Source organism: Cucumis sativus, chromosome 4 (assembly GCF_000004075.3).
Source record: "Cucumis sativus cultivar 9930 chromosome 4, Cucumber_9930_V3, whole genome shotgun sequence".
NCBI classification, from domain to species: domain Eukaryota; kingdom Viridiplantae; phylum Streptophyta; class Magnoliopsida; order Cucurbitales; family Cucurbitaceae; genus Cucumis; species Cucumis sativus.
Window position 1 is genome coordinate 24,070,293 of NC_026658.2, and position 12,238 is coordinate 24,082,530.

At 34.7% G+C, this 12,238-nt stretch overlaps 2 protein-coding genes across 2 annotated transcripts; one reads left to right on the plus strand and one right to left on the minus strand.

Annotated features, from left to right (window-relative positions):
• The first annotated feature begins 3,183 nt into the window (after positions 1-3,183).
• On the plus strand, positions 3,184-7,475 carry LOC101210018 (nucleobase-ascorbate transporter 3). Its single transcript, XM_011655783.2, has 14 exons — positions 3,184-3,664; positions 4,052-4,149; positions 4,269-4,445; positions 5,052-5,152; positions 5,244-5,319; positions 5,407-5,466; positions 5,549-5,733; positions 5,830-5,926; positions 6,005-6,091; positions 6,233-6,291; positions 6,455-6,546; positions 6,632-6,709; positions 6,789-6,949; positions 7,038-7,475. The coding sequence occupies exons 1-14, from the start codon at positions 3,508-3,510 to the stop codon at positions 7,254-7,256; spliced, it is 1,647 nt and encodes a 548-aa protein (XP_011654085.1). The 5' UTR covers positions 3,184-3,507; the 3' UTR covers positions 7,257-7,475.
• A 997-nt stretch (positions 7,476-8,472) lies between these two features.
• Positions 8,473-12,035, minus strand: LOC101210269 (probable disease resistance protein At4g33300). The gene is made up of 5 exons (XM_004141192.3): positions 11,256-12,035; positions 10,573-10,949; positions 10,108-10,463; positions 9,811-10,016; positions 8,473-9,629 (listed from the first exon to the last, which is right to left on the minus strand). Exons 1-5 carry the CDS (start codon positions 11,947-11,949, stop codon positions 8,797-8,799), a joined length of 2,466 nt encoding a protein of 821 aa, XP_004141240.1. The 5' UTR covers positions 11,950-12,035; the 3' UTR covers positions 8,473-8,796.
• Between the last annotated feature and the right edge of the window lie 203 nt (positions 12,036-12,238).

Consider the following 12,238-nt stretch of genomic DNA (forward strand, 5'->3'; position numbering starts at 1 on the left):
ATTGTATAGATAAATGAGAATAATGTAGAATCCAATATATAGTTTATCCAATTTAAACTTTTTTTTTTTTTTTTGTTAGTTTTGTTCTACAATATAGTCTTATTTATTTTTATTAAGTTTTGAATAATTTACATTTGAGATATGATGTTTAACATTGTTATTGATACTTTGGATTTGACGAGACAAATCATTCGAAAAGCAAAAGATGAAACGAGTGGTGAAATTCAAACGAAATGGACCTATATATGTCACATAATACCTTTGAATGAAATGTGTTGTTTCCTTTTATTTTTGGTGGTTCTTCCATTGGGCCACCAAAGTGTTTTTCGAACAAATTCTTGAGTCGTCAACCAATCGATCTAAAAGGTACAAAATTAAACTGAAAGCCCAATTGTTCAACCATAGTTATATGCTTTAAAATTTTAGTCAAGAAAAAAGTGCTTTATGTGATTTGTAATTGAAGAGAAGATAAGACTTAAAAAAACAACAATAGATTAGTTGATTAGTTAATAAGAGAAGTAAATAATTAAGAAAAAAACTATAATTTCTTAGATCACGTTTAAGACTAATAATTAAGATAATGATAGTATATTTCTTCCTAATCTCAATAAATTAGAATTAGATCTATTAAGATAAATCCACTTTTATTTAATATTTATCTTATTTTTTACATTATTTCTCGTATATCCAAAATCATCCACAAACACAAAGATAATAACTTTTACCTGAAAAAGCTTTTCATTAGCTAAACTAAAATTCTTTAAACCTAAACTCTAAATATCAATCATTCATAAGTCAATCCTCACATAAATTTTAGAAAAAAAAAGATGGAAACATACATATCTATGATGTAAGACACCAAAATCATCTAAACCATTCATAGTTTGGAAAGAAAGTCAGATTGAGTTATTTATGAAGCTTAATTGCAGTTGGTTGAAGAATTATAAATAACAAAAGAGAATTTTTTTAAAAAAAAAAAGTGGGTAGGAATACATATAAAGAAAGAAACTAGGGGAAAATTGTAAGAGGGAGGATATTACCGTTATATGCACATTGGGAGTAGTAAAACAAAAAATGTGAAGAGAGGCCACATTCTGCCACCTCAAATTACCACTAACTAAGCTCACATTTGAGTGCTTCTTTCTTTCTTTCTCTCTGAGTCTGAGTCTGAGTCTGAGTCTGACCCCATGTGACTCAAAACTCTACATATTTTTATAATTAGCTAAAAAGGGGTCCCTATTTTGCCAGATTTCCAGATGGGCCACTAAGGTCGGTGACATTATTTTATATATTTCAAATTACAAAACCCCTTTTGTTTTTTGTTTTAAAAAAAGATTAATTTATTTGGAGAAGTAGAAGTACAAAAAAAGAAGTGTAAAAGAGTAGTAGAATTTAATGCAATGCAAGTCACCATGTCTTGTGTGTGTATATATTATGTTATGTTATGGGAATGGCGGATCCTCCGTAACTCCCCGCGTGGCCCTCACGTGGGTGGCGCGAAATTTCAAATCTTCCCCATCACTCACACACCCTTATCTTTTCCCCTCCCCTCTACCCTTTCTCTCCCTACTTTTCTACTTTATTACTATTTCCCCACCTCAATTATTTGCAAATTCTTCCAATTATTTCTCTATATTCAAAACTACTTTCATAATAAACATCACCTTGAAATTCCAATTTTGATTTTTCCTTTTAAACTGTGTCTAAAAGAGTAAAGTCATTAGAATGAATATGAAAATTCTATGGTATTGTTGTAGTTATGAAAATTTGTTTTATTCATTAAAACCATAATTCAATCTGTGATTTATAGATGTTAGTTTGAAATTTTGTGCGAGTTAGTGTTTTGTGAACTAATTAATTAAAAAAAATCAAATCGAATGGTCGTCAGATAAAAGATTTAACCTTATCATCTACTAGTTCTAAAGTCCGTGATTAAGATTGTTTGAGTTAGTCATGTTCTATCTTTTCGAATTCGACTCGAGATAAAAAATGTTTCTAAAATTTTTAAATAAATGAAAAAATAGATCAATTAAAAAACAAGAAGGGTATTTATGTAATTTTAAATCCTTCCTTTAAAAGAGAAAAAACAAATGAATTATTTTGAAAGACTCATGTAGATAATAGAAATAATGAAGAAACTTCAATTCAATTGTACATTTATTGAACCTTTTTTCCCTTTATCAATCTACCAAATTAACAAAAGTTAAAATTCAATTCAAAATAAAATAAAACTTTCATACTAAACAAACAAACCACATTAAAACTAAAAATGAACCTACCAATAATGTCATCTAATTTGAATAAAATATTTGTATTGTAATCAATTAATTAACTACCTAATCAAAACTTCCAAATACGTCATACTCAAAATAATAACTATTATTATTACTATTGTCAAGAAATATCAGCATATACTAAGAACGAAAAGATTTCAGTATTTCAAATTCAATTTCTCCATCCATCACTATATTAAAATAAAAACAACGTTTTTATGTCGAATTATTTAAATATTTATTTTCATATTTCTCATACAATTTTTCTTCTTCATTTATAGGTCTAATTTTTATAACTATTATAAACTTTTATAAATGTAATTGAAACTATTATTTTATTTAATTTATTATATAATAAAATAACAAGTAAATATTTAACCAATGAAACTCTATCAAGCTATTTTAATTAACTTTGTTATTATTATGTCTATCAAAAGTCTTTTTATATACCTTATCTCTAATGTATAAAACAAACAAAATTAATTTCTACCAAGTCAAGAACTAAAGTTAAATATTCGTTAGAGTTGAAAAGAACTAAAATAAAACAAATTTAGAAAACATAAATAAGAACTAAAGAAAAGAGTATCATATAAATAATGATATATGTACCAACTTGTCATTTAATTACTCTATCGACTTATTATTGGAAGTAATATAGACATAAGAATAAGTCATATTTAAATATTATCGATAATAATTTAAAAAATTAATAAATTTGATAAAATATTTACAAAATATAGTAAAATTGTATATTTGAAATGAGTAATATAATTGGTTTAATTTATGTGAAGTAAAGAGTTGAGAGGGTATGTTGGTGAATAAATGGAAAAGGAATGGCAAATCCATAGGTCTGGGCCAGGTGCGAGCTCCTCGAAAACCGAAAATCCCACGCGTTATGTCGCATGTACAACCCATAACCTTACACTCCAATGCCCAACTTCTCCTTCCTCATTCGGTTCATCACTTCAACTCGAGTTTATCACAAATTCAGACACTGAAGAACCCATTTTTTTAAGATTAATTTTAGTTAATTACCTAATTTAAAATAATAATTAGAGCTTCTCCTTTTCCCTTTTATTCAAGTTTTAAAATATCAACACCTTTCCTTTTTGTTTCTTTCTTCTTCTCTCTGTTTTTCCCCTCCTTGCTTCCTAAAACTGTTTTAACTTTTTTTTTCCTACTTCTGAAACAATCCCAAATACAGAACGACGAAGCTGCTGAAAAGATTTAACTTATGGGGGAATCAGCTAATACCCATCAACATACTTCGCCGGCGACGGTGGCTCCGTCGGCCCCGCCCCCTAATTTAGCATTGTCTCGTGGACCCACTTGGACTCCCGCCGAGCAACTTCAACAGCTTCATTACTGCATCCACTCTAATCCTTCTTGGCGTTAGTTTCTCTTATCCTTTTGGGTTTTGTTGTTTTTCTCTTAATTTGATTCGGAATCTGGCAAAGTTCGAATCTTTATGTCATGGGGTTCTTTCTTTGTTTTTTTTTCCCCATCAAATATCAGATTAAGTTCAGGGAAGGATTTAGTTATTCCTTTTTTAAAAATATTTTTTCTTCTTTTTCAGCTCTTTTGCTCGATCTTTATTCCGAATCTTCCTTTTTTATAGACTCGGCTTAAACTGTTCCGATTTGTGTTGTTTTTTTTTTTTTTTTTGAGATTCTGAGTCGACCCTATTCAGCTTTAATCGAAATTTGATTACTCACTTATGCTGTAGTTCTTGTGTTTTTCAAATACTAAAGGGGTTTTTGACTAATTGAATTTTGCAGCTGAAGCTGTTTTACTGGCTTTTCAGCACTATATTGTTGTGCTTGGGACTATAGTTCTTATTGCTACTACCCTTGTGCCTAGAATGGGTGGCAGCCCTGTAAGTGAGCTCTGAATTAGCTATCCTTTGTCAAAACTAAGTTAAAGTTTTATGAATTATTTTGACATGTTTTGAATCTGATTGAATGATTGGTGGTGATGAAATGTAAATGTTGATAGGGTGATAAAGCTCGAGTGATTCAAACTTTGCTTTTTACTGCTGGGTTGAACACTTTGCTTCAAACAGCTCTCGGATCAAGGCTCCCGACGGTTATGCGGTCTTCGTTCGTGTTCATTTTACCTGTGTTGTCAATCATCAATGATTTCTCTGATAAAAACTTTTCAAGTGAACACGAGGTATATGATTTTTAGTTGTTTTTTGAGTGGCAGTGTTTTACACTTTTTCTTCAAGTTGTTTTTGCCTTTTCCACTGTCATGTCTTTAGTGTTTTAAAGTTACTTAACAATCTTGTGTGGTCAAACTCTAAACTTGCATACTCTTGATTCATTGACTTCCATTTGATTTTTATGGAAGAAGTCTTGAATGTTGTTTTAGTTGAAGAATGGTGGTTGGATGAGTGTTTCCCTTAGAAATGCTACCCTCAGAAGCACTTTCAGATTCATTGTAATGGCTGGTTGTATGGTGAATTTGAACCTGTAACTTTTTGAAACAGATTGTTGCTTTGATGGTGAAGAGAAACATAATTTGGTACTAACAAAAAAATTATCATAGTAGCACTAGAATTATGTAAAAAAGAATTCCTTGAAGTTTGAAGTGGTTTCCTTTCTAAGCTCATACCATAATTCTATCTATTTCTCAAGGTAATGACGCATTGCTATAAATTTTCTGTATGACCTATGAGTTATATGTTGTTCAAACTTGTTAGCTTTGTGTAACTTACTAGGTAGGGTCAAGTTTTAGATTTTTAGAATGTAACCCTCTGTATATGGATTTGTTTCACAGAGATTTACCTACACTGTCCGCACCATCCAAGGGTCACTGATCGTTGCTTCAATAATCAATGTTATACTTGGATTTAGTAGGACGTGGGGGCATCTCACAAGGTAATAATTCTTCAAATGACCGTTTTCAAGGATCATGGTGGAAGGCTTGAGATTCTTTTGTTTATGTGATTGATTTCCTCTTTGTTGTCAGGCTTTTTACTCCTGTAGTTATTGTACCTCTGGTTTGTGTGGTCGGTCTTGGTTTGTTTATGAGAGGCTTCCCAATGGTAAAGTTCGAACACTTAGGTATACAAGTAAGTGATTGTTGAAATATAATAATGAGACGTATGAGTATGCTATTTTTTCTACTGCAGCTTGCTAATTGTGTGGAGATTGGCTTGCCCATGTTGATTCTTCTTGTTGTTGGCCAGCAGGTAATTTCATTTTCTTGTACTTCCATATCAGTTATTTCTTTCTTTTAATTGATTCAATATGTTAATGTTTGCAATTTTACAGTATTTAAGGCGTATCCATCCACGGGCTGATGTCGTACTTGAGAGGTTTGGTTTACTTATCTGCATTGCTCTTATTTGGGCTTTTGCTGCCATTCTCACTGTAGCTGGAGCTTACAACCATGTCCGAGAGGTGACTAAACAGAGTTGCCGTACAGATCGCTCATTCCTTATGTCGTCTGCCCCATGGTATATCTGGATAACATTGAATTCTGTTTTGTAGCATGTTGGGGGAGGGACTTGCCTTAACACTAATATAGCAATTTCTACTGGTGCTTTGTGTAGGATTAGAGTCCCTTATCCATTTCAGTGGGGTACTCCGATATTTCGTGCTAGCCACGTCTTTGGCATGATGGGCGCTACACTCGTTGCATCCGCTGAGGTCGATTTTCAGTTCAAGCTAAAACTAAATCCCATGGTTGCCTTTAAATTCTGACATTTAAATTCTGCTTTAGTGCAGTCAACTGGGACTTTCTTTGCAGCAGCGCGGCTTTCAGGTGCTACACCACCTCCAGCGTACATTTTTAACCGGAGTATTGGCTTGCAGGTATAATCGTCAAATGCCATGGCTTTTCTATTTTCTATCTCATATTTATTTATGTGAACTCATTCCATCGACTAGGTCCATGTTGATTTTCTACTTCCATTTAAATCGTGAAAATATTGAAGTGCATTTTCCTGTGTGCAGGGTATTGGCCTGTTGGTCGAGGGAATTTTTGGTTCCATCGCTGGCAACTCTGCCTCGGTGTAAGCAGTTTTTCTCATACAAAATGTCATTCCTTGCTCGTTTTATGCTTTTGTAGTACACTGATAGCGAACAATCACTTGAAACTTGACACATCAAGAATCAAATACTATATGTTTATGTCAGACTGTTTTTGCTAACTTGGTTTGTGAAATACTTTTGCAGTGAAAATGTTGGCCTTCTTGGACTCACACACATAGGAAGTAGGAGGGTTGTGCAGATATCAACTGGTTTCATGATCTTCTTCTCCATATTTGGTTTGTTTGCTTTTCTTTCATGAGTTGGACTAATCGTTGCAACACATTATTTTTTTGCCATCGTGACATTTCCCACATCTTTCAGGAAAGTTTGGTGCATTCTTTGCATCAATTCCTTTACCGATATTTGGTGCCATTTACTGTGTTTTATTTGGCATTGTTGGTAAGTACTTTTTTCTGGTATTACTTGACGTATTTCATCCCCACGGTTCATTATATCTAAGGAAATTTTGTTATTCCAGCTGCTACAGGGATCTCATTTATGCAATTCACCAACAACAATTCCATGAGAAACCTCTACATTATTGGCCTCTCTTTGTTCCTTGGCATATCGATACCTCAATATTTCGTCACAAACACTTCACAGGACGGTCGCGGTCCAGTTCAAACAGCGGGTGGATGGGTCAGTTAAAAAAAAACAACCCTTCACTATTCACTCTTTTCTGTTACCGTTTGTCTATCCTTTTAACACAAATTCATTTGTTATGCAGTTCAATGATATCCTAAACACAATTTTCTCATCTGCTCCAACAATCGCCATAATTATCGGAACAGTGCTCGACCAAACACTTGATGCAAAGCACTCAATCAACGACCGAGGAGTCTCTTGGTGGAAACCATTCCAGCACAAGAAAGGAGATACGAGAAACGACGAATTCTACGGCCTCCCTCTTCGGATAAACGAGTATATACCAACCAGATTCCACTGAAAACAGTCGATTTCTCCTTCATGTTTGTTTATACTATGATGAATGAATTAATGAATTATACAAGCTTAACCAGTGGTTGTTCTTCATTGTCTTCTTCTGTATCTGATATAGTGAAGTAGAGTAATCAGAAATGTTCCAAAACAACTTGTAGAGATTTTTCTTACTGATTCCATTTCTTTCTCTTGCAATGAATCAATGAAATATTAAAAAAAAAAAAAATCAAAGAATTTGTTCTCATATCAAACAAGGGCTTTTGGGAAAAGGTGGGAATTTGCATGGAAATGTTGAAGCTTCAGAAAAGTCAAGCAATTTAGGGAAAATGAACGTGACAGGAAATTTCCCACCATTTTACAAGATTCTCTTGGTGTGTTTTTGTCTTTCAGTGGAAGGAAAATGGTCCAATCGGTAATTGGTAGGTACAAATGTTTTGGATATTTATCAAATAATTTGGATTGGATTGTAATAGAGTCGTCATTATCATTTTAGCTCCTATGGTTGTAATTGGAGCATCTTAGTACTGAAAAAGACTTCTTTTTCATTGTGTTAAAATACGGCAAATAGCTAATTGGACAGTTAAACCTCCTACCAATATCTGACCATAACATTGATTATTCGAATGAACTAAGATCATAAAAAATCAAAATGTAAATGAATGAATAGAGTTAATCAGTAAAGTCATAAGTTTATATTAATTCTATTTTTCATTATTTTTATTTTCACACCACAAGAAGAGAAGTAGAGAGCCGCCTTCTAAAAAGAGGTGTGAAACCTCACTAACATCACTTTAAATATTTAGTCAGTGTTTCTAAATTGATTAAAGTATGTGTTTCTATAAGTATGTGTTTCTAAATTGACTAAAGTATGTGTTTCTTAATACTTTTGAAAATGTAAAAGTGATTTTAACATTTTCAAAATTACTCTTAAACATATACTAAAATAGAAATACGTGTTCCTTTAATAACTTGTCGAATGGGTTCGGTTAGATTTTCGGGTAAGGGTCGTTTTCTATCCAAAGTAGGTCATTTTCTAAGTAGGTCGTTTTCTAAAGTTTCAAAGATTCCCATCTCTCCAAAGAACAACAAAAAGATAAAGACAAATAACTGGGGCAGCCCTGCCTTTAACCCATTGAAAGAGAAATGAGGAAAATCATGTTAGTGGGTATCTGTTTTTTTATCCTTGATAGGACACACCGTGGGAAATGATTGAAGAAGACCTCTACACAAAATCCTTTTCATCAATGTAATAGCTTCGTAAGTCTTCAACTTGGGGAGTTTCCTAGAAGCTCCCATGAAGTAAACTATTTTTCTATTGGTCCACTTTAAGTTTCTTGGCAACTCCAACAACGGAGTGAACACTTAATTCTTTTGACTAAAATACAACAATAGCCTTGATGTTTAAAGCTCCACTCGGTGGATGGATGGATCGACGAATGGATGGTGATGAAGCTCAAAACACTAAGATCTAGCATTATTGCTTACTTTTGAGAATAGAGAAAGTTATGTACATAAAAGAAAACCAACAATTACAACAAAGTTAACGATCACTCTTTGAGCCAATCTAAGTTGAAGCATTTCTCGGCGACTTGAATGTACAAATTAGGCATATGACTCTTCAAATCCTCCCATAGCCACGAGACGTCTTCTTCGCAGATTACGTGACAGAGAGATTGCAAAGACACAACTGATCTAGGTAGTCTCCTTATGAGTGAGCATTCTCTCATGTCAATTTTCTCTAGGCTTGTCAGCTTGCCAATTTCTTCAGGAAGGCTGGTTAAGTAAACACATTGGGAGATGTCAATGTACTTTAGACAAGAAAGTACACAAATGCTTGGGGATAGAGTTTTGAGGAGTGGGCAAGCAAAAAGTCTCAAGATTTGTAGATTTTTCAGCTTCCATAAGTTGGTAGGGAGTTGACTGAGATTATGACAGTTGGTGACACTAAGACACTTGAGACTTTGCATCTCACAAATGCTTGAAGGTAGCTTACGCAAGTCGTTGCAGTGATCAATTTTGAGTTCGAAAAGAAACGGGAAGATCTGGGATACATCTACCGCCCACTCGTCGAGGCTGTTGTTGATCTTGCAGAAAACAAGAGATAGCTTCCTTAGATGTTTCAATGGCGTGCAAGCATCGAATAGTTGTGTCATGGAAATTTTTTCCAGCCAGATGCCTCTCAAGTTGACCAAACTAGAAAAAACTGAGAAATTGGTGAGAGTTGCATGTGTTGCATTGTTATTTAGCACAATTAATGCTCTTATCTTCGGCATGTTGCAAAGAAAAGAAGGCAAGAAGTATCCACTCGAGGAGAAGTTTAAAATGAGCACTTTAGCTTCAGGAAATATCATAGGCGCCCAATCCATTTCTTCCATTTCACCTATAACATAAATGTGTAATGAAGATGAGACGATACTTCTAAGGACATGGTATAAAAAGCTTATAATCATAGAAATGCCATGTCTTGGTAACTCAGACAAGGGATTTCTTTGCCTAAAAAGCTTTACAGGATGCTTATTTTTGCAAGTCTTATCTTCCTTTGATAAAGGGTAATCAGTTACCTGTGTGAATTGAAACAAGTTGGGCATTAAATGGCTGTTCCGATTTCCTTAACCATTCTTTTGGAAGCTCTGTGTCGCTTTTTGGCATCAGTAATCGCTTGCGGTCGTTCACATTCTCCTGGCAACTGAAATGAAGGGCAAGGTCCCTTAATACATCGTGTTGAGTGACATACATCTCATAATAACTGCTATAAATGTCACCACCGCTGCATATCAACCAATCAAGTATTTAGCCAACATATTGCAATGTCTGTAATGATTACGTAAATAAGTGATGTAACATAGTTGTGTCCATACCGTGCATCTTTCACCAACGTAAGAAGATTCTTCTGAGATAACTCGAAAAGAACAGCAAGAGCTTCTTCGTCATCAAGATCATGTAACTCCTTCCAAACATTGATGAGAATGTCAAGAGGAATTCTTTTGTCTTCAGGAAAGCATCCCAGGTCGAGGAAACATTCTCTCACTTTACTCGAGAGGCGTTCAATACTGATTGCCATTCTTTGAAGCAATTTGTTCTCATGGGACTCGCAAATAGGCTCGCCACGTGACAACCTAGACTTGGCATTATTCCAGAACATCTCGCTCTGTCCTCTGAGTGATGCTCCTATGACTTTAAGAGCCAGAGGCAAACATTTGCATTCATTCACAACCTTCAAAGAAAATTTGCAAACAAATGAGTGAAATAAAACCACTAAATTAGACGTTTTAAAGATAACTGCCTTGTGTCTAATCCAACAGAAAGAATGTTGTGTTCTTTACCTGTTTGACCAAGTTGTGATTAGCAGACAAAGGAATCGACTGTTGTCCGAAAGCTGAGTGGCAAAACAGAGCAATTGCTTCACTTTCTTTCAACAACTCTACTTCATAAGTTTCTCTAAGAACTTCAGGGAATTTGAATCGTGAAACAACAAGAGTTTTGCAACCAGTTACGTTTGGAATAACATTTTCAAGAACTGAAATTGACCACACATCATCCAGAACCAAAAGCGCTGAATTTGAAGGCCTCCCATGTAAAATCAAATTATTAGAATTGACACTATCACTACCCATCACAAATTCCCAGATCGTTCTCCTCAGCTGCTCCACATCAGGGGACTGTGACACCGTTAAGAACAAAATTCTCTCTTTAAAGTGTCCTGAAAAGGTGGCAATCAACATGCAAGAACAATAAGAATCCGACAATTCCTACAAGAAGAAACACAAAAAAGGATGTCCTATTTACCTTTTTAAGAGCTACGGTATCAAATAGATATTCTAACAACTATTCACTTTACTAACAAGAAATTTCCAATTCAAGTGAAAATTTTCTAATCTACTTTGCTTCAAAGTCAGAAACCCATATAGATTCAGTAGAAAAACTACTAAGTTTTGAACCGAAAATCGAAATCATCGCATAAAACAAGAGAAAATAGCCACATAAAAAAAAAAAAAAAACAACTCACTTCGAACTTCCGGATCTTTGCAGAATTCTCTAGCTAAAGTAGTCTTCCCCGAACCCCCAATTCCACTAATCCCAACCGCCGTTAAATCCTCCTTTCCAATCACCAGCTCCTTCAATTTTCTCTTCCCCACACGCAATCCAGTTCCTATATTCACGAAATTACTCTCATACCTTTCCTCCTCCTCGGCCTTCTTAAACGCCTCCTCAACCCACCACCTTTCCTCTCCCGAAGCATCTGCTCTAATCTTCATCGACTCAAGCCGCCGCTCCAACAAAACACCTTCAAGCCGGTCAAACCGCTCGGTGGTCTGGAATCTCATATGATGCACGTCGGCCAGTATATGCGCCTGCATGGTGCCATTAATGAATCGACATATATCCTTTTCAAGCTTCTCCATCTTCCTCGCGAGCCGTAAGTTTCTGTAAATGTTTAATCGGCCACATTGAAGAGCCTTCTCGGAAATCTCGATGCCTCTTCTAAGAGTTTCGCTGAAGCGATCTAACTGAAATTGGCGATGAGCGGGTAATTCAACTCCCGAGTACTTGATCTCTTCGATAATCGGCAGAATTTGTTGAATAGAATTGGCGATTTGAGCTGCCGTCGTTTTACAAAGGCAGGATTTGGTCGAAAGTTGTACCATCATTCTGAGAAGCTCAGTGGCTATCTCTCCAACAAAGAAATCTGTAACCGCCATTTTTGGAGCTTCAAGAGAAAAGCTATGGCGGGGGAGGGAACTGAGGGACGTTGTTATTTAAACTTGCTTTCGGAAACTATTAATCGAATGGACGAAATTAACCTTTAAATGAACCACGGCCGTCAGCTCCCAACCAAAATGGGTACTATCGTAATAATGCTGATAAATCAATTGAAATTCATCTAAACTATGAATCTTATAATGTTTATTGTTATAGTATAGTTACCTTAATTGAGTTAAACGAAAATTATAAAATACAACAATTTTATCTAAAATATTTAAATGTAGA